Consider the following 27,272-nt stretch of genomic DNA (forward strand, 5'->3'; position numbering starts at 1 on the left):
ATAGGTCATCATCAGCAGGAGGTTTTCTTCCTCATATTGAGGGCTCCTAGGGCAACTCCCTCCCGACTGTATCCCATTGGTGGTGTCTGGCACATTATCTACAAGGTATGGTTACATGAATATAACTATGTCAGAATAATGCTTAACAAGCTCATGGAATGGCTCTCTCAATTTTGACACAAGCCTTTAAATGTTAGTAACATTGATGTTGTAAGGTCAACATTGCTTGGTCAATGCTGGAGCTGCATTTGGTTTCATTCCTATTTTCAGTTTTTGTAGTGGTTACATACAACTGAGTGGCTCGTTAGGGCATTTTAGAGCAAACCACTTTGCTGTGGGCATGGAATCACGTAAAAGCCAGACCAGATAAGAATGGTAGATTTCCTTTCCTAAGGCACATTAGTGAACCAGAATTGTTTTTGTGATAATAGTTACGAGTCATACTGGCTTTTAATTCAAATTTCACTATCTCATGATGGTGCAATTCAAACTCATGTCGCCACTAGATTAGTCTGTGGCTCTGGTTTGTACTCCAGTACCAATATCACTACACCAGCACCTCCCTGGCCTGGAATTTCATGCAAAATAAAATAAAGTAAGGTGTCCAGGCATCAGTTTGATTTTGGGGTATTGCATCAGTTTCTTTTAACATTGATACACAGTACACGTAAAATATTTATTATTGATTTTAGAAACAGCAATTGGACTGGAAGTATTACACTTTTGACTGGGGAATTTGTCCAAAACATGGTAGAAGAGCAATGTTAGCTCTATCTAATGTCATTGCTTGAGCAAAGCTTGCTTCTTCTTTATCATCAAGAGGGCTTTGTGTTCTTATCTCCGAATTGTCATTATTCCAACTGTTGCCTTCCTCTTCTGAGAAGATACCCCATGGCTGTATTTGCCTTAGGATGGGGTGGTGGGGATTGCCAAAGTTGTTTCCTCTTCTGTAAGATCTTTTAATGAAAACAGAAATAATCTAACAAGTGAGGCAGCACATATGGTGCTTTCAGTTGTTTGCTAGTCATATCAGCACAGCTGAAGAGAAAGTTCCATTGGGAATGCATCAAAATATCTTTCAGATGGTGGCCTAGAAACTGATGCACCTGAACATCCGCTCATACTGCAAAGGCCCCAATATGGCAGGCAGCAATGTGCATGTTTCTTATTGAAAAGCCACCTGTCACATATCCCCACATTGGGCAAGGATAAACAAGAGGGTTCTTTTTTTGCTTGCCAAGTAAGCGTTAGGCCTATGACTGCTGACAGGCTTCTGATGTTTTAACAACATGATTAATTCCTTCTGTATGAAATGATCTACTGACTTTAGGCTAACTATTCGAGCTCAATTCTGTTGCAATCACTTGTACCCATTTTATTCTGATATACCTCCATTATCCAACCTAAACTCAAACAACGCTGGAGGTGAATTCAGGAACTTTACAAATCTCTGTTTGAAGATTTTTTACGTTTTCTATTCACCTGATATCCAGTATGTTAGCTGCAGAAGGTCCCATACATTTAATTGATAAGCCAAATGTGGTGAATTCAAATTCAAATTAGCAAATTAAAAATGAATAATAGTCACTATTAGCGGGAATGTGATCTTAATTCTCGTATTGACAAGCAACATGTATGGCTACTCTTCTATCCTTTGTGCGCAGTTTGTTGATGAAGTGGTAAGACAAAAAGCAGAGTGTGCAAGTGTTTATTTTAGCTGTGAACACCAAAGGTGTTCAATGCAGCCTAAGTGAATGTACATCTGTCAAGGAGGTTTGTGTGAATACATAAGGCTTTTTCTACTAAAATTAGTACATGAGGCTAAAGTAATATTTTTAAAGTCAGCAATTTCTGTTGGACAACACGGTTCTAAGTATCTTATTTTTCATTTAATACCAATTACCTCTTTTTGTGGACCTCTCAACTACTGGAAACAGTTTGCTTCTATTTATCCTGATTCAATCTTTCACAGATTAAATGCCTGAGTTACAGTATATTGCTCTGTAATTAGTGTTATTCTATGAAAAAATGACCCATTTTTAAAATCTTTATTTATATTTATATTTCATCACATCAGGCAGCATCACATTTAATGTAATTTGTATCTTCTCTAAAGCCTGAATGTCCTTACTTTAGCATGGAGCCCAGTATTGCCCACGGCACACTATTTTTTGAATTATGCTTTTTAACAAGCTGTAGATGTCACTGGCTAAACCAATACTTATTGTCGGTCCCTCATTTTCTTAAGGTGGTGATGAGCCACCCGTAGAACGATTGCAGTATTTGTGATGTTGGTGTTGGCACACTGCTGTTAGGAAAGGGATTATGGAACATTGACAATGTGACATTAAGGAACAGGAATGTACTTTCAAGTCAGGATGGTGTATGGCCTGGAAGGGAACTTGCAGATAGTAGTGTACCATTGTTAAAATTTTATGGAAATATGTTTTGGTATTTATATTCCATAACACTTGTAGTGAAAACTTGAATTTGAATTTTTTTATACATTATTAAGCCAAGGCTGCGTCTTCAAAGCTCCTTGAACCCTTCAAGTTTCTCAAAACATCCACAATGATGAGCTGACTTCCCTTTAGAGTACAATTATTGCTATTATTATTTCAAGCCAAAATACATCATTATTGACATTGGCTGTTATCTGCAATTTTGGAGTTGACAGCATAATTATTTCACAAATATTTCTTGATAAGATTAGTATTGATATCTTATTTACCCTGAATCACCCAGTACAGATTGTCCTCACAGAAAATAAGCCTCAACCAACAAGATATTGTATTGCTGGGACCAGTGTCTTGGCAAATCAAATAACTCGGGCTACAGAGAGCTACATGTCCTTCAGAGGGTTGGTGCAGACTCAATGGGCCAAATGGCCTCTTTCCGCACTGTGGGGATTCTATGTTTCTATGGTATGTAGGCTGACAAAGCAAAAGAATATTGCAGCATGGCAGGGCAGCTATTGAAACCCAGAGTAGAAGCGATAGAGTGTATAAACATTTTTTTGAAAAGCAGCAAATACCGTCAAATAGGGATAAAATACCAAACACGCTTTATTTAAATGTGCATAATAGTTGGAACAAAATCAATAAATTAATAGAACAAATAGAGGTTAATGAGAATGATCTTATGCCATTATGGAGACATAGTTACAAGGAGGGGAGGTGATGGCATAGTGGTGTTGTCAGTAGACTAGTCATCCAAAGACCCCAGATAATGTTGTGAGACTAAAACAAAGAACTATGGATGCTGGAGATCTGAAACATACAAAAACAGAAATTGCTGGAGAAACTCAGCAGGCCTGGCAGCATCTGCAGACCAAAGGATCACTTCTCAAGCAGGATTACTAAACTCGAAATGTAAACTCTGTTTTCTGTCCATGCTGCCAGACCTACAGAGTTTCTCCAGAAATTTGTTTTTGTCACATTCTGGGGGGATCCAGGTTGGAGTCCCACTACAGCAGATGGTGGAATTTGAATTCAATAAAAATCCGGAATTAAAAGATGACCATTGTCGATCTACATAAAATCCCAGTTGGTTCATTAATGGCCTTTAGTGAAGGAAATCAGCATCCCTACCTGATCTGTGTCTCCAGACGCACAGTAATGTGATCGGCTCTCAACTGTTCTCTGAATTGGCACAGCAAGCCACCTATTTCAAGGGCAACTAGGTATGAGCAACAAATGCTGCCTATATCAAATATATAAAAGGAGAATGTAGTGATTGGCATGAAGGCCAGATGGATCCATTGAGTATGAGATCCTTGATTAGGGCTGTTAACCTGGGCCAATCAGGGAGCCCTGGCTGACAGATATAAACAGGGGTCTCAGAAATTCTCCTCACTCTAGGGACTGGCTCTAAACTAGCTGGTCAGAATCCATGTACTCTGCACCTGTAAATAAAGGGTAACTTGGTGATGGGATACCAGCCTCTGTGCTGTTATTTCAGAGAACAAAGCTGGAAACTAAATATTCAGGACTATGTGACCTATCAAAAAGAAGGAAATGGTAGCCTTATTAGTATGAGTTGGAATAAGTATGATAGCAAGAAATGTTCTTTGATCAGAAGATGTAGAAGCCAGAATGATGGAGATAAGAAATAACAAAGGAAGAAGGTACAGGTGAGAGTAGGCTATAGGACCTATGTCAGTAGCTATACTGCAGGCCAGAAAATAAATCAGGAGATAATGAGGGAATGTAAGAAAAGGCAATACATTAATCATGGTGACTTTAATGTTCATGTAGATTGGAAAAATAAAATTGACAAAGTTAGGCACAAGATGAAATTCGTAGAGTGTACTGTGTTTGGGATAGTTTCCTATAACAATTGTGGATTCTAGCAGGGATCAGGCTATTTTGGATCCAGCAATAAGTAATTAGGCAAATTTAATTAATAAACTCAGAGTAAAGGATCCCCTCGAAAACCGTGACCACAATATTGTAGAATCCAGTATTCAGTGTGAGAATGAGAAATGTAGATCAGAAACAACCGTGCAAAACTTAAATTAGGGTAATTACAAAGGAATAAATGCAGAGTTTGCTGGAGTGGACTTTGAAAGGAGATTAGGGGAAAAACAGTTGAAAAACAATGGTAGGCATTTAGAGAATAGTTCAGGACTTGCAATAAATATTTGTCCCAATGAGGAAGAAGGATTCTAGAAAGGGGATAAACCAACCATTATTAACCATAACTTAAGGATAGCATCAAATTGAAAGAAAAAACATATTTTGTGGCAAAAATTGGTACAGCCAAAGAATTGGGAAAGTTTTAAAAATCAAGACCAAAGAGGAAAAGGGAGAAAATCAACTTTGATTGCAAATTAGCCAGTAATATAAAAAAGGAAATTATGGGCTACTTTAAATATATAGAAAGGAAGACAGAGGTCAAAGTGATGACAGGCTCCGTAGAGAATGATGCTGGGGAAATGGAAATGGGGAATCAGGGAATGGCAGAGGAGTTTAATAAATATTTTCATCAGTTTTCATGGCAGAAGACACTAGTAACATTCCACAACCACTAAATAATCAAGGAAAAAAGATGGGGAGAGAAATAACTATCACTAGATTAAAAAGTACCAGGGTAACTGGGCTCTGTACCTAATGGGTTACATTCTTGGATATTAAAAGAAGTAGCAATGGAGATTGTGGATGCATTGCTGGTAATCTTCCAAGAATTGTTAGATCTGGAGAAGTCACAGAGGATTGGAGAACTGTCAATGTATTATCCTACTCAAAAAGATAAAACAGGTAGCTATGGGCTAGTTATGGTAATGTCTGTAGTTGGGAAATAGTTGAAGTCTATTATAAATGATGTGATATACAATAAAGCAGGATCAACATGGCTTCATGAAATCATATCTGGCAAATTTATTTGAATTCTTTGAGGAAGTAACAATAAAGATAGATAAAGTGGAACCAGTGGATATATATTTGGGTTTCCAAAAGGCATTCAATAAGGTACGACACTTAAGGCTACATAAAATAAGAGCCCATGTTGTAGGTTTAGGCTATAAGCTTTCATAGAGGATTGGCTAACTAATAGAAGACAGTTTTTTTATTTATTAATTTTGTGGTGTGTGGGTGTCGCTGGCTGGCCAGCATTTATTGCTCATCCCTAGTTGCCCTTGAGAAGGTAATGGTGAGCTGCCTTCTTGAACTGCTGCAGTCTACCTGCAGTGGGTTGACCCACAATGCCATTAGGGAGGAAATTCCAGGATTTAGACCCAGTGACAGTGAAGGAACAGCGATATAACTCCAAGTCAGGATGGTGAGTGGCTTGGAGAGGAACTTGAAAGTGGTGTTGTACCCATATATCTGCTGACCTTGTCCTTCTAGATGAAAGTGGTCGTGGGTTCGGAAGGTGCTGTCTGAGGATCTTCGGTGAATTTCTGCAGTACATCTTGTAGATAGTACACACTGCTGCTACTGAGCGTCGGTGGTGGAGGGAGTGGATGCAACGCAAATCAAGTGGGCTGCTTTGTCCTGAATGGTGTCAAGCTTCTTGAGTGTTGTTGGGGCTGTACTCATCGAGACAACTGGGGAGTATTCCTTCACATCCTGAATTGTGTTTTGTAGGTGGTGGACAGATTTTCAGGAGTCAGGAGGTGAGTTACTTACCGCAGTATTACTAGTCTCTGACCTGTTCTTGCAGCATCCGCAGTTCTTTCGGTTTTTATCTTGCAGCCACTGCTTTTATGTGGTGAGTCCAGACGAGTTTCTGATTAATGATAACTCCCAGAATGTTGCTAGTGGGGGATTCAGTGACAGTAACACCATGTCAAGGGGCGGTGGTTAGATTGTCTCTTATTGGTCATGGTCATAGCCTGGCATTTGTGTGGCGCAAATATTACTTGCCACTTGTCAGCCCAAGCCTGGATTTTGTCCAGATCTTGTTGCTTTTAGACACAGATTGTTTCAGCATCCCAGGAGTTGTGACTGCCGCTGAACATTGAGCAACCGTCGGCAAACATCCCCACGTCTGACCTTATGATGGAGGGAAGGTCATTGATGGAGCAGCTGAAGATGGTTGGGCCTATGACACTACCCTGAGGAACTCCTGCAGAGATGTCCTGGAGCTGAGATGACTGAGTTGGAATGGGGAGCGGAACGTTTTCAGAATGGCAACTAAATAGTGGAGTGCCACAGTGATCACTGCTGGCACCACAATTATTTACAATGTATATTCGTAAGTTGGATGAGACGCGTTAATGTATTAGTGGATTGGATGACACAAAAGCAGATGGGAAGGCAAATGGTAAGAATGATACAATGAGCCTACAGAGTGACTCATCTTGCCATATCATTCAGACACAGGGATCATAATTTTGATGCCTGCATTTCCCCAAAATAAGAATCTATAAGCCAACATGCTCATACAGCATTTCTCTGTTACATTCTTAACACATTAATTAGTCTGTTTATTTTTAATTGTGGTAACTCCACCACATGTATAGAGGAATATCATATATTCAATATTATTAGTCATATCTTCTAAGCAATATATCTCAAAAGTTAAAAATTACAAATCTATATGCACAAAATAGGCTTTAACACCTACATGAAACATTCATAACATTTCGATTGTGTAATATTAGCTACTTGGTCAAAGTTCTGAAATCTAATTAGTGTACAATTATACCCATTTCCAGAAAGAAACTCCTCACGTAAACAGTTTGTTTCTGTGTTGTATAGGTCTTGTACACGTAAAAGAATATCCTTTTAGCTCCAACTGCCAAAGTTAGTCCGCAACTGATAAACAACGACAGCTTACTCTCTCAGCTATACCCACCTCGGCTGGTGAGATCTCAAAGACCTCTGCGATTTTAGTGTACAGTTCCTTAACATTGGTGAAGCCTTCAATCCTGCCAGTCGGACTGCCATGAGCCAGCTGTGTGTGAAATATCAGTCTGGGCTTAATCCGTGGAGCAGGAGGGGGAGGAGGAGGTGCAGGATCAGGAGGAACCCCAGAGTCAGCTGTACTCTGCTTTTGTCCTTGCACCATGGGACGCCTTTGATTTTCATCAGTCACCCCGTTCTCCATCAGCCTGTTCTCTTCGAGTTTTGCTGCTTTTTTACATTTTCTCCTCGACCCACGCAGCATCTTTGTCTGGAAAGTAGTATTGCCTGCATCTGAATTAAAGATGACTTTGCCACACATTGAAAGCGTATGTGGGTAACATGAGAGCTCCAAGCATAAAACCTTATACTTATCTGACTAAGTAATCTCATTACTGTAAAAAGAGATGCTACAATATCCCTTCATTAGAAAGTCAACTGCAGTTCTAATTGTCAAACAGCAAGCTTGAAGCATTGGAGTAAGTTTTGCCAGAGAGTGCAACTGCATTCTGACTCAGAAGCAACACCTCTGCTAATGTATTGAGCTTCAAAGGCAACTTCTGTCTTATTTACCTCAGGAATTTCACTGAGATACCTGGAGAAATTCAATTACCAGCCAGTTTCATGTGGCAACATCCATGCTTGTATGTGTAGATGGTTCTGCCATTATGACAGGGGTAAAAGGAGCTGAGAGGGAAACGATTTAATCAGAATTGGTTAATTTGCAGTGGCTTTGCTTTAAAGAAGAAAGTACACATTGCAGGAATTATTTAGAATGTAGCATTTCTCATTTAATAGATTCCACAACTTCTTAATTAAAAAAAAGTTCTGATTCTTTTTAACATCTTGAGATTAAGTTACTTGACATATTGCCCAGTTAACTTTCTTTTCACCACAGCAACGAGAAGACTGCTTCAAAACACAACCCACATCCAAGCAGGTTTTGAATGAGTGGGTAGTCGCTCATCCTCTGCAATAGTAAACAGCCCATCAGTTTATTAACTCCAAGGCCTCACTGTAAATCCTTGAGACCCACCTCATCCTGAATGTGAGAGAAAGGGGAGGAAATGGCCACTAGTCAATATGTAATCAGGTGAACCACAAAAGGCAAGTTAAGTGCGAGTTAAGTCTTTACAGCAGATAATTCCCGAAGTGGAAGGTCAAAATCCAGGGAAGACAAGGCCTCATCATCCTCCTGGACTTAACGAGTAAGGTGAAAAAAGAAACTGAAAAGGTTTCTCATGGTTTCTGATCTCCTTGTCATGGGCAGAAAAGTGAGACTTCCTTGTTCAGGTAAGTGTTAGAATAGCAATCAAGGCCTGGCAATGTAACTTACCATTATCTGCAACAACTTTCACTGGATTCAAGTTGGTCATCCATCAGATGTCCAAATTAAAATCATGAGTGGTTCGGGTGCTAGACAGTTCTACTTACATATTTGTTGTACTTTTATGCCAATCTTGTTTCACCATTCGAAATTTGAATAGCAATATTATAGACAAAGCAATCTTAAAATGAGATCTGGGATGGGAAAATTCCCTTACATATCCAAATAATGCAGGTAAAGAGTGAAAATAATGAGCAACTTGAAGAAAATGCTTGCTTACAACAAAATAAAGTTGCAATAGACTAATGTTCCATTCACTGGGACTGTTGAAGATGATTACTTTACCGTCCTTTTTTCTCAGAATTGTGCTGTTATTGATTTGCTATTTTACAAAAATAAATTTAACAAGAAACGATCTGTTGGATTGTGCTATAATCATTGAAGCCCTTTGAGGCCATTTGTTCCAACTTGGAGGCAAAATGGCAGCAAGGTAACACAATACTAAGATTGTTTTAACTGTTATCAGGTTATGGCTATAATATTACTGTAAAAGGATATGATAATGTTCTCAGTGAATAATTTGCAAACTTTTATTAGATCCTGGTTACATTTCTGCATTGATATTGGATCGTTACATTCCTTGAACTAGCCATGGTAATCATGAATGAAAATACAATCTTTGTTTTGTATTTTAATGCTTTCCTTATTATTTCTGAGAAACCTATGGCACTATGAATCACTAGTGCAATTCAGTTTAACAATATCATTTGGTTCATGCCATTTAAACTAAATGACAATATTAATAATGTATGTAGAGATTTGTTCGCTTGCTCTGGCACTCCTCCTGACTTCATCAAACCTTTTTCTTAATTGTATCTGGGCCCTAAGGGCATGCAATACCTCATTTACCTTCTCTACAACTTCTATAATTGTGACTTCAACACCTATTTTCACTAAAAGGTAGCAGACTATACAAAGAATTCTTCTTCCGGGTATGTTATAAGAATCTGATAATTGATACAAATTTATGAGGTTCCAAAAGGGTGCCCACAATTTACTCTTTTCCACACAAGAACTTAAGGGTTCAGAGCAGGAGTTGGCCACTTGGACCCTTGTGTGTGCTCTACTATTTGATCATAGTTAATCTTTTTTTTTCAAGATTGCTCATGGGATGTTGGTATCACTGGCAAGGCCAGTGTTTATTGCCCATCCCTAAGTGTACATCAGGATGCAGTGTTGCGTTGTCTTCTTGAACTACTGCAGTACTTGGAGTGTGGGTACACCCACAATTCTGCTGGGAAGGGAGTGTTATGGGCGAGACCAAACCCTCTCAAAATATATTAAGAAGATAGTCTAGACCCTAACTTTTTCTCACTTCAAAGGTTAGTGTAAGGTGTTGCATACCAGATGCAATTCATTGGTCAAACTACTTGATTTTAAGCAAAACACACTTTATTTTTGCACTACAGTTAAAGTGCAGACAAACTATATAAAAAAAACAGAAGTGGCTAACTGTAATGCTATCAAAATGCTTACCAAAACAATATATAGTAACTTTTATTAATTAATTGTTTCAATATAGTAACATCCAATAAACACAACCTTGGCAGATGCAAATTCAGTAAAATAGATAGTTTCACATGCAATTCTAGCAGCAGGAAGAGAACCACAGCTTTTAGCTGTAAATGAGAGAGGAATTAGAGCTTCCATGTCCAGCTTCAGGACCCCAGCAAAAGCTAAAAGGAACAACTAAAACTCCTGGTTTTATGGGAGCTTAACCCCCACCCATTCAGGCTGCTTCTATTGTTTCAACTTAAAAAATACCCATGGCCTCACAAGTTGTTTACTCTATTGGCTTTGAGCAGACTATTCACCAACTCTGTCTCAATCTTTCTTCATTAAAAAAAAAACCAAGACAAAGTATAACTCTTAAATCCATAGTATTGTCATATCTCCCCCCTTAAAGAAATGAACCATCAAAATACAAAGATCTCTTCATTTTTAAAAGCCTTTAATCTTACTCTATTTGTACACTACAATACATATACATTACATTGACACTAAGCATGCAAACATTTACTACTACAATCCATTTCAGTCCATTTTCTTTCCCACCACCGAACGCCGCTGTCTTACTTCATCAAAGTCGTGACAATTTGTTGGCAATTGCATTCCCTCATCCTGCTACATGTATAATTTACAAATTGAATGGCTGTGATAATAAGCTCCACCTAAACATTCTTCAGTTTTTTTTCTTTAATTTTTTCCAAAACTTTTAAGGGATTATGATCAGTATATCCAATTGTCTCAGACACATTACTGGCAATATAAATGTTGAAATGTTGCAATGCCAACACCAAACTCAAAGTCTCCTTCCCAACTGTGGAATATATCTGTTGATGATTATTCAATTTTCTGGAAAAATAGTCGATAAGTCTTTCTGTCTTCTTGTCATCTTCTTGCAAAAGTACAGCATTGACAACCACATTACTCACATCAATAGCCATCTTGAATGGCTTTGTGTAAGTTGGAGTGGCTAACGCCTGGGCAGTCATTTAAACAGGTTTCAGGCTGTCAAATGCCTTCTGACATTCCTCTGTTCACTGAAATTTTCTTCATTTCCTTAACAAGTCAGTCTGTGGAGCAACTATGCTAAAATTTGTTACAAACTTCTGATAAAAACCACTCAGTCTCAGGAATCCTGACTTTAAAATGGTACAGTCCATTCAGCATCACAAAAGCAAAAATTTCCTCCACTCTTTCAGATAAAGTTACTCGCCAGTATCCTCTAGTAAGTCCAACTTTGTAATGCAAGTTGCTTGTCCTATCTCTCAATATAGTCTTTCAAACATGGAGTAGGATACGAATCAGATTTTGTAACTGTTTTGACGTTGTGCTAGTCCACATATAATCATCAGTTATCATCTGGTTTTGGCACCAATACCATGGGTGAGATCCATTCACTGCAACTCAGTTCGATTATATTGTCATTGAGCATGTGTTCAATCTCTTTTTGAATCTACCAATTTGAGAGTGTTAGGTCTGTAAGGATATTGCTTAATTGGAACAGAATTTTCTATACCAATATCATGTGTAATTAGATTAGACTTCCCAGTTTATTCCCACATATCTTCCCTTGTGATTCAAACAACTCCTTCAGATCATTACAATTTTCCTCTGGAAAGTAATTCAATAATTTACCCCAATGTCTGAGAACTTCCCCATTGTCCAATTTAACTTGAGGACTATCCAATTCAGAATCATCCGAACTTGGTTCTTTGCTCCTTTTGCTTTCCATCCTTATCAAAATACCTTTTGAGCATATTCTCATGACACATTCTGTGAGATTTCTTTCTACCTGGCGTTCTTATCAAATAATTCACTTCACTCAATTTCTTTTCAATTTGATAAGACCCAGTAAACCTTGCCTTTAAAGGTTCACCAAAACTGGGAGTAACACTAGTACTTTATCCCCACGAGCAAAATAATGAAGTTTTGATCACTTGTCTACCTCCTGTTTCATCACATGCTGTGCTACTTTTAAATGTTGTCTAGCCTAAATCACCAGCTGTATTTAATCTTTCTCTAAAATTTGACACATAGTCCAAATGTGTGGTGTTGGAACTCTGACTCACCAATTTCTCCTTAATTAGTTTCAGTAGTGCTATCACCTCATGCACAAGAACTAATTTAAATTGACTGAATTTAGTTGATTCATTGGGTGCATCCCTAATTGCAAAATGTACAAATGAAATTCCTTTATCCAAATCCTCTGGATAGTCTTGACTATGAAACCCGAACATGGTCTTTTAAAGTTTGATACCACTGTTGTAATGCTCCCTGCAATTCTAGGTAGAATGCAATGGATTTCAATTGTTTTATTCCTCAACTATCCATAACTTCCTTGAATAATTTTGATGTAAAAATTAACCCTTGATCCAATTGTATTTCTGTTGGCAGTCTGTATATAGTAAAATATTTGAGTAACTCTTCTACAATCCTTTTAGCCATGATGCTGCGTAATGGAATGGCCTCTGGAAATCTAGTGGACACATCATTATGGTCAATAAATACTGATTCCCACTTATTGTTTTAGGTAGGAGTCCTACACAATAAATTAAGATTCTTGTAAAAGGTTCCTCAAATGGGGGGATGTGATTTAAGGGAGGTGGTTTTATCACTGCATGAGGTTTTCCAATTACCTGACACAAATGAAATGTCCAGCAAAAGTCAACCACATCCTCATGCAGTCCAGGCCAATAGAAATTTTATTTTCTTTTGGCTTGAGTTCTCCTTACTTCCAAATGGCATTCTACTGGTAAGTCATGTACTACTCGCAACATCCACCAGTCATACAACTTAATGAACTTCTGCCCACTTCTCATCCACCTGAATATGTGATGGCGTTTATTTCCTCATCAAGGCATCATTTTTAAGATAGTAACATTCTGGGATACACTCAGATTCTTTTTCAGTGTATGCTTTTTGACACAACTGTTTTAGTTTTTCTTCTTTCTGTTGTAATTCAGCTAATTTCTCTGAAATAAAAATATCCACTTCTCCTCCATCTATTCTTTTGTTTTCTCAACCATTTAATCAAACATAGTTACTGATAATTGAACTTCAACTTCCTTATCTTAATTCTTTGAATTCTCATCCTGTTTTCAACTGAGGTTTTGTGACGTTGTCACCACACAGTCAGGAAAACTCTCAGGACATACTTTCTGTAAAACCTTAGTTGTCTGATTTTCCACTGGTTTTTCAACCACAGTAGGCATCACTACCACCTGTGACCAAGCTATATCATTACCAAGGATAAACTGTATTTCTGTAACTGAGAATCTCTCTTTTACTTCCATCACCACTTCACCACTTTTCACTGCATTCTCTAACCTCACTTTATATAATGGACCACACTGCCCTTCTCACCATGAATTCCACACATCACCACCTTTACTGGCAATACTCCTTCTGAATTACATATCGTCTCATCTCTCACCATGAAAAATTGACTTAATCCCATTTCTCTTAAAATCTTAATTTCTTTAAGTACTCCTCCTGGCATACATGAGTAAACCTTACCCATGCAAATAAATTATTTAAAGACATCTGGCACTTTCTTTTCAACCAACTCTGATCAGGTTGTACATTTTTTTCAGCTTTTTAACTTCCATTGTGCTTTCCTTTACCACTTCAACAAACCTCATCAAAAACTTATCCTGTTTTCCCACATTCATCTTCTCAGTGCCTTTTCTAAACCACCAACACTGCGACTTCGTGTGGTGTATTTTATTACAGTGAAAACATCTAAGCTTCTTTACTTCTCTTTCTCCCTCATGGGTTTCCTTTTTACCCTGTGGTAAACTAGTTTTACCACCATCAGTGCGATCTCCTTTTCCCTTACCACCTGAGGATTTCACTTTTCTCCAATTTCTGTCCCTCATAGATTGAAATTGATGTTGGAAGCCAAACTTTGATTTTTGAACCAACTCATAATTATCATAAAATCTCGCCACCCCCGGCCTCATCCCATGTCCAACCCTCCCTCTCATCCCTGCCTGCTTGACCTGACACAATCTGTCCATTTTCTCTCCCATCTATCTGCCCCTCCTATCTCACTGACCAATCCCCACCACCACTCCTTACCTGTACTCACCTATCACCATCCCACCTACCTTCCCCAGCCCCAACCCTCCTCTCTCTATTTATTTCTGAGCTCCCTTCCCCCTCCCCATTTTTGAAGAAGGGTCCTCCCAAAAAGTCAACTTTCTTGCTCCTCTGATGCTGCCTGGCCTGCTGTGTTCCTCCAGCTCCACTCTGAGTTATCTCTGACTCATCAGCAGTTCTCGCTATCTCTACATCTTTCTTGTCAAACTTGAGCAACACTTGGACATATTTAAACAGGACACTCCCAGGCCTTTGGGTACAATGGGACTGCTCTCAGTCATTGTCCTCATCACTACTCCTACATTTCATCTCTAACTCTGCCATTTGATGTTGACTTTGAGTCTTCAGTTCCAACCTCCAAAGTTCAAAAGCTTTCTCTTTCTCCCTTTCTTCTCTCTCTCTTTCTCTCTTTCTTCTGATAGCGCCATCCTTTCATTTTCCTTTTATGTTGCCAGGGCTATTCTTTCCTTTTTTCTCCCCCTGTGAGAGCTAATGTCTCTTTCTGCTTTTCTTCTGCTTTAAATCATAATTCAAACTGTTTCATTTACTTACCATATTTAAATTGCCTCATTTTTAATTGAATTTTAATCATTTCCTAAGATTCCAGTGGCATTTCCAGCCATTGTAAATGTCGAGCTATTGCTGCAATTACCCTTCCTTTTCGCATGGACAAAGGCAACCCCAGCTCCAGCTTATCTACCAATTCCAAATGCTTTGCCTTGCTCACTTTCTGTAAACTCCTGAAGTGACTTCTTCCAGTCCCAGGAAAATCTTATTGAATAAAAGAGCCATTATTACACAAGGTACACCCAATTTAAACCAAACAAATTCAACCCCCGAAAAGAGAACACCAACACTCACCACTCTCTGCCTTTGAGTCCAATAATCCGAAACCCGATCTCAATTAGAGATTTGATCCCAAAAAGAGTCCCCAGTTTGTTATGGACCAAGCCAAACCTCCTCAAAATATATTAAGAAGATAGCTTGGACCCTAACTTTTTCTTATTTTAAAGGTAAGTGTAAGGCTTTGTATTCCAGATGCAAGTTGATTCGTCAAACTACTCAAATTGAAACAAGCCATAATTTATTTTTTGCACTGCAGTTAAAATACAGACAAAATAAAAAGAAAAGAATTAGTTTAACTGTAACTTATCGAAATGCTTAACAAAATAATATATATGAACTACTATTAATTAACTGTTCCAATATAGTAACATTCGATAAACACACCCTTGGCAAAGGCAAATTCAGTAAAATAGATCATTTCACATGCAATTCTAGCAGCAGGAAGAGAACCCCAGCATTTAGCTGCAACAGAGAGAAGAATACGAGCTTCCACATCCAGCTTCAAGACTCCAGCAACTGCTGAAAGCTAAACCTAAAAATTCTTGTTCTGTGGGAGCTTAACCCCACACATTCAGGCTACTTCTACGGTTTTAACTTTAAAAAAAGGCAAAACCGACAGCCTCACAAGTTGTTTACTCTATTCGTTTTGAGCAGACCATTCACTAACTCTGTCCAAACCTTTCTTCCTAAAAAAAATACAAAATACACCTCTTAAAGCCATAGTATTGTCACAGGAGTTCCACAATTTTGATCCAGTGACAGAGAATGTGCAACAATATAGTTGAAGTCAAAGTGTCATTACTTGATTAAGGCTTCAATTTCACTTTTCTATCTACTTCCCATAACCTCTGACTCCCCTGTTGATCAAAAAAATTGATCTGTTTCAGCCTTGAGCATGTTCAATAATTCAGTCTCCACTAATATTTGAGGCAAACAATTCCATAGACCAACAGCTGTCTGAGAGAAAAAAAACTATTCTCATCTTAGTCTTAAATGGAATCCTCATTCTTTTGTAAAATAACGTTTTCAGTTATATTTTATGAGTAATTGAAGATATGACAATATCACACATGTTAGCATGCTTGGGGGAAAACAATTTATTTTGGAGCCCTGGTTCCTAAGGTTTTGCAAAACTGATGTTATAGACCTTGTGTTATAGACAAATGGCTGGATTGCAATGATTAAGTCAATATGTTATTATCATTGTATATGTGACTAGTGACTAAACACCATTTATTATTTAAAGGCAAACAAGAATATTCACTACTCTACAAATATACATTGAATGTATAGTGTGCTGACAGCAACCCAGCTTTAGAAAAGGGTGCACTACCTGCAATGCTTGAGACTCAGTTTCCGTAGTTTAAGATAATTTGGAAATTAAGTTTTGAAAGTAACACAATTTACTTTTCTGTTGACATTTGGCAAAATAAGAAACCTTCAGAATTAAAAAGTCCGTAGATTCAATGCAAAAATCTTCCGACTCTGCATTTTTGCAGCTCAGAAGAGATACGTTTTATGAATGTGAGGATGTACAGGAAAAGCGGGTTTGATTTCACGTTACGATAGTCAATATTGCAGCAATGACACCCTAAAGAAGTTTCGCTCATAATCTCAATAAGTGTATTCATTGGATGCCATTGAAACCACGGCAACCAGAGCACAGGAAGCTTTTGCACCAACAGAAGGCTCGTTCGGATGGTTGAAAACGGGCCTCGTTTTTATGGTTCCGAAAGAAAGTCATCTTCACAAGCAGCAAGCAACATGGAAGACGCTGAATTATTTCAGGAGGGATGCAGGGGCCTCTATGAACAATTTAACTTCACACAAGAACTGCGGCCAACAAATTAGCAAAAGGCAGTGAGAACATTTTAAATGTGAAGCATAAGGTTCCAGCCACAGACAGGAAACAAAAGGGGAATCTGAATAACTGCCCCAATTTGTGCTCGCTTCCCCCACCCCAGCCTCCATCACCTGGATGATAACCCTGATAAGTGGTTTATTTATAGACAAGGAATTCCAGGGTTGCAAGATTTTCTTCTTGGCACTGAAGATTTTAAAACAAAATGACAATCTTCAACAGTTCCCGTTAATCTGCTCACAAGAATTATTCGCAATCAGCTTCAATTCAGAATTCTAATGTACAAAAGAAATCTCATCAATGTGAGAAAGCTCGCCATCGTTTTCTTCTTTAATTGGAAATGGGTGTCGATTGAAGAAGTTTCAAATGGAAAGTGATTATTGCAACATTCCTCCACAGCGTTGCAACATGTCAACAGGGATGACAACAGGTTCACGGCACAGAGCATTACACAGTGACATTTCATCCCAGTCATGTATGGTGTCTACAAAAGAGAAGCCGCAAGGTAATGTATCTTCTGCAAAAAATAGTGCCACGAGAAAAAGACAGCAATTTTTTAGTAATCCTAACCCTTGGAAAGATAAAATGAACAGCTCTGAATCTCCTAAGAAGGGTAATAGAGGACCCTGCCACTCTGTACAATATGGCAATCCTCAGCGAACTCTGTTAAACACTAAACAACAACACAGAACAGCGACCATCAATAATACTGCCAACGGCAACTTTGAGCAGGTGTCAGATGAAGACAGCGTTTATGAGAATTTGGATACATATTGGCATCAGGCACGCTTTCAGAGATGTAATGATAAAACAGTCACCTACACAACTCCATCTGAACTTTTCGTTAGTGAAGAGAAAAGAAAGACACTGAGTAAAACCCAAATGCAGATGGCAGATTCTTCAAACCCACAGCCACCACCGCTCCCTGTAAAGTTTCGAAGGTATTGTGCTCAGGCAAATTCATGCCATATTTATTAAATAAGTATTTGTACTGAAATGCCTAGTGCTATCTGTTAAATACGTGGCGTGTCTTGATCTTTCCATATACCTGTTAGCCATGGAATTCAATCTGCACTATTTATTACGTGAATGCTATTAATTATTCTAAAATATAGAATGGTATGCAACTTCCATCATTCCCAATAGAGTGAACATTTTCTAATACGGATTGTTTTGATTTAAGGGAAATACCTAGCAGTCTCAGCTCAGTGATAAAGGTTGTGTTCCTGAGTCAGAAGTTAATGCTTGAGCACATAAGGTGATTCAGCACTTTATTAAAATAGTGCAGCACTATTAGGGGTGTTATTTTTCAAACAGTGGCAAACTTACACGATAGAATGCTCGTTCTGCCTTGCCTGAAGAAAAGGCTGGGAGCTTTCTTGGTTCTGGTCAATTAACAGACTAAAACATTTGGTCATTTTGTCACTTATTTAATTGCTGTTTGTGTAATCTTGTTGGGTGCACTTTAATTGCAATGGGTGGAATCTTATAGGGGTCTGAGCAACATGTGTCATGACAAGATTTGTGGCAGATTCGGACGAGAAGTCGGGAGAGGTCTTTCCTAACATCTGAAGCATCTTGCTCCACTTTTTATGCTTTAGCCAAGTAGCTCGGCAAGTTTCTCGCCACGCAGCAGTGAGTATCCAAATGAGGGGACTATTGCTTATCAAACACCTCATTAGTGCCACAACTTGACTCATTAATATTCAGATGCCTATTTTACCAAACTCACCAAACAAGTTAGACATCGGGAATTCTCAACATTGAAATCAGAGTGGGTACCTGGCAATTTCAGCTCGCCACTTACTTTAGAGAAGCTCCTTATTAGATGCTAGGCATCAATGTTTCAGGGAATGCTCCATGAGCACTAGCCCCATGCATCCCACATTCACAGTCATTGGTATCCAACATGTTTCAGTCTCCAAGAACTCTCATTTCCAATCCACAGACAGAACACATCAGTACTTCAATGCTGTATCACTGTAATGTTGCTGAAAGGACACTGTATGCTCAAGGACACAAACCTGGACAATACTGTAGCTCAAGGCTATTCACATTCTGTCTTAGCACTGACTCACTCTAAGCCTACCCAAATGTTTACAGCATCCCTTCCTTGCATAGCCTTGCCCTGCCTTTTGTACCCTACCTGCTCAGCCAGAGCTAACCAGGCTTATAACTCTGCTACATTTCCGTTCTGTTTAGCCCAGATCCGAAGCTGGGAAACTTGTCATGGTCAACAGCAGGCCTCAGTCAAGTCAAGAGAAAAAGCTTTTAGTCAGGGGGACTTTTGGCCCAGTCAGTCAAGCACAGCCACCAATACAAACCCAGGGGCTTGGACACACTCAAGTGGGCTCTTGGGTTGAGGAGTGGCAGATAAAGTTTAATTTAGATAAATGTGAGGTGCTGTATTTTGGAAAGGCAAATCAGGGCAGGACTTATACACTTAATGTTAGAGTCCTGGGGAGTGTTGCCGAACAAAGAGACCTTGAGGTACAGGTTCATAGTTCCTTGAAAGTGCAGTCACAGGTAGACAGGATAGTGAAGGAGGTGTTTGGTACGCTTGCCCTTATTGGTCAGTGCATTAAGTTTAGGATTTGGGAGATCATGTTGCAGCTGTAAAATACATTGGTTAGGCCACTTTTGGAATACTGTGTTCAATTCTGGTCTCCCTTCTACAGGAAAAATGTTGTTAAACTTGAAAGGGTTCACAAAAAATTTACAAGGATGTTGCCAGGATTGGAGGATTTGAATTATAGCAGAGACTGAATAGGCTGCATTTTTTTTTTTCCGGAGCGTCGGAGGCTGAGAGGTGACTTTATAAAGGTTTATAACATCATGAGGGCCATGGACAGGGTGAATAGCCAAGGACTTTTACCCAAGGTGAGGGAGTCCAAAACTAGAGGGCATAGGTTTAAGTTGAGAGGTGTGAGATTTAAAAGGGACATAAGGAGCAACTTGCTTGCACAGGGATGAGCTACCAGAGGAAGTGGTGGAAGGTAGTATAATTACAACATTTAAAAGTCATCTGGATGGGTACATGAAAAGGAGGGGTTTAGAGGGATGTGGACAAATGTTGGCAAATGGGATTAGATTAATTTAGGATATCTAGTCAGCATGGACGAATTGGACTGAAGGGTCTGTTTCCGTGCTATACAACTCTATGACTCTAATCAGTCCAGGACCTACTCAGGGTGACCAGATCAGGATGTTCCCCACATAAGGAGTGAGGAACTGAATGTTGGGCAGTGCATCACCCATCTTTAAACTTTCTGCCGTATTGTGAGCTCTTTTGTACCTGGAATGAGAGGCAGGTAGGTATTGTGGTGGATTAAAGTGGTTGTCACAATTGTTACTTTTGATGTAGTTGGGAAGGCGTCCTAAGCAAGTGAGTAGGCAGTACAAAGGGCATTCAGGGTTAGTGGTGTCGGGCATGGGGGTGGGTGACAATGAGTCAGGGAAGATATTGTAGGCAATAGAGATGGTGATAGTGCAACAGCCTTGGTGAGAGGTGAGTACAGGAGTGGAGATATAGTGAGTTTGAGGCATCAGAGAGACTGTTATGGTATTTATGCTGATGGCGTCAGGGTGGAGGTGTTCGTGGTATTGATTTTCTGCCTTCAATGATCTGCATTTCTACAACAGCTCAGACTGCACTGACCCAGGTAGGAACCTCAAACCAGGCTGTTATACGTGGGCATCCGTGGTCCGTGAATGTCAGTGACTTCTGGAACACAATGCTGCGATTGGCATGCCGCTGTTGATTGCTGTGCATGGAAACTTTGGAGTGGCTGTAAAGAAATTATTGGTCCCATTTGTGCACCACCCTATCCAGCGGGACCTCCAGGTCCCTACCCTCAGAGTAGGGTGCCAAATTTCTCTTGTCTGCCTTGTCCATGAAAAATGCAGGGCAGCTAAGGACTTACAGGACTTGTCCAGGTGTACAATGGCCTTTTAAAGATGGCACAGGTACCAGGGATGCTGGGATATCCCAGCACTGATTTGTTGTTCCAAGAATGATGTGTCGTAAGAATGGCGCTAGAAGCAGATGAGAGGGACATCAGAGAAAAGAGGTAGGTAGTTAATAAGGTGAGACTGGGAAGATTTGGCAAGAAAGTGCTTGAGGCCTTGTGGCAAAAAAAACCCTCCAAAACCCTCAACACAACTGACAATTAGTCAAAAAATTTTAAGATTCATCTCAAAATTTCCTAAATTAGGTTTTTGGCATGTTGAGGTTTTGAATAGTGCCATATTAATGCAAATTTCTTCTTTACAACCCTTCTTTCTTTAAGAACATAAGCTCTTGGAGAAAGAATAGGCCATATGGCACTTCAAGCCTACTCTACCAGTCAAAAAGGGCACGGATGATTTGATCTTGCTCTCAATGCCACTTTCCTACCTGTTCCTTGTAACCCTCGAATCCCCTATAGTTCTCTGTCCCACAGTCTTGAACATATTTAACAACAGCTCTCTTGGATGGAAAATTGCGAAGATCAATGACTTTTCAAGAGAAGAAAGTACTCCTTTTACTCCATCTTAAATGAGAGGCCTCTTATTCTGAAACTGTACCACTTAGTGGTAGATTCTCCCATGAAAGAAATGACCTCAAGCTATCTAATCTATCAAGTGGAATCTTATTTGTTTCAATAATAGCAACTCACATTTGTCTAAACTCCAAGGAGTATAGGCAAAACTTGTTGAGCTATTTCTCATAAGATAATGCACTCATTCAAAGAATCAACTTTGTACACCTGCTGTGAATTGCCTGCAACATAAAACTGTCCCTCTTTCAATTTGGAGACTAAAACTGTACTCAGTACTCGAGGTAGCTCACCAAAGCCCTCTACAATTGTAATAAGACTTCCCTACTTTTATAGTCTATCCCCTTGCAATGAACACCAATATTCCATTTGCCTACCCAATTACTTTGAGGGCATCTTTTTGATATTTCATTTATAAGGACACCCAGGTCCCTCTGTAGTGCAGCATTCTGATGCCTCTTTCTGTTTAAATAATATTTTGTCTTTCTATTCTTCGTACCAAAGTGGATAACCTCAGATTTTCTCATATTACTTCACCTGCCAAATTTCTGCATAATCATTCAACATAATTACGTCCCTTTTCTGTCTCTTAGGGCCAGATTTTCACAGAGCCAGCAAAACCCCACAGATCTTTACAAATACCCCAACTGCAAAAATGTCAAATTCATTAGGGACGGCATGATGGCTCAGTGGTCAGCACTGCTGCCTCACAGTGCCAGGGACCTGCGTTAGATTCCACCCTCGCCCTCGGGCGACTGCCTGCGTGGAGTTTGCACATTCTCCCCTGTGTTTGCGTGGGTTTCCTACCACAGTCCAAAGATGTGCAGGCTAATTAGATTGGCCATGCTAAATTGCCCATAGTGTTCAGGGATGTGTAGATTAGGTGGTTTATAGGGTGATGCGTCTGGGTGGGATGCACTGAGGTTTGGTGTGGACTTGCTGAAGGGCCTGTTTCCACACTGTAGGGATTCTATGATTTAATAAATTAAAAATTGGAGAAAGGGGTGCGGGGAATATCAATCACACAGGAGGGAAACCCAACCTCAGTTGGGAATTTGAATTTTGTGCTGAATTTACACAAATCCCTTTTTGGCAGCTCTAAAGACCCTGACCCACAGTGTGGAGGTCAACATTTAATGGAGTAGATGCAAATACTCATGAATGGTGGGTAAGGTCTATTTAGATGCCATGATCTGAACTTCTTAAAATGCCTTTCTCTTTACAGTTGGGAAAAATACACACTTAAGCTGTCAGTGAGAGTTAATAAAAACACCACATGCAGGACTGCTTTGATTTGCAGGCTAACTGTTGAAGGTTAAAAGCTAAATTACCATCTGGTCATGCAACTTCAATAGAGCTCTTTGTTGGCATTTCCAAAGGATTATTATTCTGTCAAATGAATACTTGGTTGAGTTTCAAAAGGTACAATTAAATATCTCATCAGGGTGTTCCAAGTTTGCCATTTTTTGAAGCAATAGAAAGATTAGTTGATTTTAATGTGAGGTCTGAACAGAAGTTTGTTTATTTTTTAGAACAGAGTAAACATTCAGGGAGATTTAAAATCTTTGAATGGAATTCATGAATGGGAGTTTCCTTGTATCAATTGTGCATGAGTGAAAAGTAACTTAGATGAATTCAAAGTTTTTTGATTCATCTCCGCATAGCCCCTGAGATCTGCCAATAGTGGATACTGAGTGAGTAGCTAAAGAGATGGCAAGGAGTATGAGAGGGCATGGCAAGTATGAGGGATGTGGAGAATATGAGGGGACATTAGAAAATAAGTGAGAGAAACAGTTGGCATGGAGGTAGGTAGGATTGAGGGGGGTGTTAGAGATAAGGACTGGAGACCTGATAACTTTTAAAAGAACAGATCAGCTCACATTGGCACTTACATATTCCCACAGTTGCCTATGATTTGCTTCCAGGGTAAGCAGACACAATGCAATCCATCCCCCACCTCCATAAAACAGTAATTAAGTTTACAGAACCTTTTAAACCGCTTCATTGTGCCAGGTTAGGTCAAGCTAATCCATCTCAGTAATGAAAATCTAGCTACTTGTGATCCACTTCTATCTGACTTCCTCATCTATCTTTGTATCATCAGCAAATTTGACCACGAACCTTAGTCCCTTCATTCAATTGTAATATGGAATATAAATAGTTGAAGCTGCAGCACTGTGGCACATGGTTTTACAACCTAGAATGATCCATTTATTGCAATTTTCTGTTTTCGTTAGCTCTATCCGTTCTAATATATGACACGCAACACCATATGTTCTTATTATTGTGCTGTCACCTTTTATGGAGCATGTTGCCAAATTATTTTGATACTCCAAATGCAGTTCCCCTTTATCCACCCTTTTTGTTACATCCTCAAAGAACTCCAATAAACTTTTCAAAAACAATTTTATTTCATAAAACCTTGTTGATTCTGCTTGGTTAAATAAAGACATTCCAAATGTCCTACTATTGCTTCCTTAATAATCGATTCAAGTATTTTTTTCCCAGTGATGGAAATTAGGCTAGTTGGGTTATAGTCCCCTGTTACTTTTGTGTGTCTTTTCTTGAATAGGTCCGTTACTTTGGCAGTTTTCCAATCCACTGCAACCTTTTCAGAATCATGAGATTTGTGTTTAATTACAATCAATGCTGTAAGACCATATACCGCAGTTCATTGGGATTTGTCAGTCTTTTGTCCTATTAGTTTGCTGACAACATTACTAATTATAATGATTGCTTTATCATAGAAAACCTATAGTGTGGAAATAGGCAATTCAGCCCATTGAGTCCGCACCGACCCTCCAAAGAGCATCCTACCCAGAGACCCACTTCTGGACCCTATCCCTGTAACCCTGCATTTCTGAAGAAGGGTGTAGACCCAAAACGTCAGCCTTCCTGCTCCTCTGATGCTGCTTGGCCTGCTGTGTTCATCCAGCTCTACACCTTGTTATTCTCAGATTCTCCAGCATCTGCAGTTCCTGCTATCTCTGAAACAATTCTTTCCCATGGCTAACCCATTTCGTCCGCATATCCCCAGACACAATCTAGCATGGCCAAACCACCTAATCTGCACATTTTTGGACTGTGGAAGGAAACCAGAGCACCTGGAAGAAACCCATGCAGACATAGGGAAAATGTGCAAACCCCACATAGAGTCGTCCGAGGCTGGAATCAAATCCGGATCCCTGGCGCTGTGAGGCAGTAGTGCTAACTACTGAGCTGCAGTGCTGCCCCCACCCCATTATTATTGAGATACTTTTGGGACAATGTATAGAAGATAAACAATGGCAGACATTTAAGGGGATATTTCATAATTTTTCACAAACATTTATTACACTGAGAAAGACATGACAGGAAGGATGAGCCATCTCTGATTCCCTAAGAAAATCAATCCTCAACTATTGTGATGTCAGATATAAAATATTTCATCAAAGTCTGCCATTTCCTTACTTCTTGGTTTCATTTCCAAGTCTCAAACTTTAAGGTACCAACATTTAGCTTTATTTCTTTCTATATACTTGCATAAACTGTTAATCTTTTCGTATTTATTGCTAGTTTAATTTCATCTGTTTTCCCTTTCATTCTTTATTATGTTTAGTAACCATTTGCAAGTTTCTAAAATCACACCTACTTTCCAGCCTCCCACTCACCTTTGTAATAATGTTTGTCTTTTATTTTAATTTGATACCATCAATAACATCCTTCGTTAGCCAGTTTGTTAATCATTCTCATGAAGTTTCTCTTTCTCAATCGAATTTATGATTTATTGTTGAAAATTATGAAATATCTCCTTAAATGTCTGCGACTATGTTTATTTAAGTTCATTTTCCCAATCCACTTTGGACAATTCCATCTTTATATGTCTATAATTGTCTTTAGTTAGGTTCTAAACACAAGTTTCTCATGCACAAACTTTACATGAAATTCTATCACGTCATGATCATTCTTCCATGGAAGATCTTTTACTGTGAGATCATTAATAAGCCCAATCTCATTGCATACTACTAGATCTAAAACAGCCTAAGTTGCTTATTGGTTCCACAACATATTATTTCAAGAAATTATCCCAAATACACATTATGAATTCATCCTGATGACAACCCTTGCCATTTGATTTGTACAGTCCATATGAGGATTAAAGTCACTTACAATTCTTGCAGTATTTTGCTTACCATCCCCCATGATCTCTTGATTTATGCTTTACTACTGTTAAAGGGTAAATAGATTGTGACTTCTTAGAAAATGATTTATTTCGCTTGCTATGTCCTGTTTCCACCCAAATTCATTCTATATCTTAATTTTCAAGGCCGAGATCATTTCTTAGTACTGTATTGATCTCATAGTTTACTGACTGAGCTATTCCATCTCCTTTCTTCTTATCCTTCCAAAATGTCAAGCAGATTGAATGTTCAGCTCATAATCCTGGTCTCTTTCAGACCACATCTCTATAATGTCTATCAATATATACAATCTTCATCTTTCTTTGTGCTATCATCCAGGTTGTCACAAATGCTACTTGCATTTAGATAAAGGGACTTCAATTTCATCCTTTACAATTTCTCACCAAATCTGAGCCTATTTCCTGGTACAGTGTTATGTTTCCACATTTTGTCCCTTCCTGTTACACCTTACTGATCATTTCTGAAGAAGGGTCCCAACCCGAAACGTCAACTTTCCTGCTCCTCTTATGCTGCCTGGTCTGTTGTTTTCCTCCAGCTCCACCCTGTTATCTCTGACTCCAGCATCGGCAATTCTTACTATCTCTCACTATTCTGCTTGATCTTTCTCATTAACTTTCTAAATTTCCCTTCACCTGAACCATCCTCCATTTTAACTACATTTTTATTAAAGTCCTACAGATAGTCCTGGTTATTCAATTCATCGGTACCTTGATCTCAGTGTAGTTCAAGTGAAGACCATCTCAATGGTACATCTCCCTCTTGACCTGTAAGGGTACTAGAGACCATAAATTGAGACCTGTTTCTCCCACTCTAATCTTTGAGTGAGGCATTCTGCTCTCTTATCTTACTGCTTCTTTGCTAATTATTTTGGGCTCTGGAAGTAATCCAGAGATCATTACCATTGTGCTTCAGCTTTTAAACTTAGCCTCTGATCATTCATATTCCCTAAACAGGACATCTTTCTTAGGTTCTACCTACATTGTTGGTGCCAGCATGTACAACTCGATCATTGCCTTCTTCCCTCAAGTTTTACTTTTTATTGCAAGGGGAATTGAATATAAGAGTAAGGAGGTTATGCTTCAGCTATACAAGGCATTGGTGAGACCACATCTGGAATACTGTAAACAGTAATGGTCACCATTCTTATGGAAAGATATTAATGCATTGGAAGCAATCCAGAGAAGGTTTCCTAGACCACTCAACCAATGAATTGCCTTGTGAGGAAAAGCTAGACAGACCAGACTCCAGAGTTTAGAAAAGTCAGAGGTGACTTAATCAAAACACATGAGATGTTGAGGGGCCTTGACTGGGTTGATGTGGAATGAATGTTTCCTGTTGTGGGAGGATCAAGAAATAGGGGTCATAGTTTAAAAATAAGGGTCTCCCACTTAAGACACATGAGGAATCTTTTTTTCTCTCGCTCAGAGGGTTGAAGTGTCTTTGGAATTCCCTTCGTCAAAAGGCAGTGGATACAGAATATTTGAGACAACAAGGTGCAGAGCTGGA

At 39.1% G+C, this 27,272-nt stretch overlaps 2 protein-coding genes across 2 annotated transcripts in view; one reads left to right on the forward strand and one right to left on the reverse strand.

Moving 5' to 3' along the window:
* gipc3 (GIPC PDZ domain containing family, member 3) overlaps window positions 1–7,668 on the reverse strand; it is an 81,556-nt gene extending 73,888 nt beyond the window's left edge. Inside the window, exon 1 of the mRNA XM_020513910.2 lies at window positions 7,282–7,668. Coding sequence (XP_020369499.2) covers window positions 7,282–7,668 — 387 coding nt within the window. The remainder of the gene's footprint in view (window positions 1–7,281) is intronic.
* Window positions 7,669–16,861: 9,193 nt separating this feature from the next.
* The window catches only part of LOC109914325 (inactive tyrosine-protein kinase PEAK1-like), a 108,628-nt gene continuing 98,217 nt past the window's right edge, over window positions 16,862–27,272 (forward strand). The window contains exon 1 of the mRNA XM_020513908.2: window positions 16,862–17,988. Coding sequence (XP_020369497.1) covers window positions 17,414–17,988 — 575 coding nt within the window. The 5' untranslated portion in view covers window positions 16,862–17,413. The remainder of the gene's footprint in view (window positions 17,989–27,272) is intronic.

The sequence above is a fragment of the Rhincodon typus genome, chromosome 29, assembly GCF_021869965.1.
Source record: "Rhincodon typus isolate 14 chromosome 29, sRhiTyp1.1, whole genome shotgun sequence".
Lineage (NCBI taxonomy): Eukaryota > Metazoa > Chordata > Chondrichthyes > Orectolobiformes > Rhincodontidae > Rhincodon > Rhincodon typus.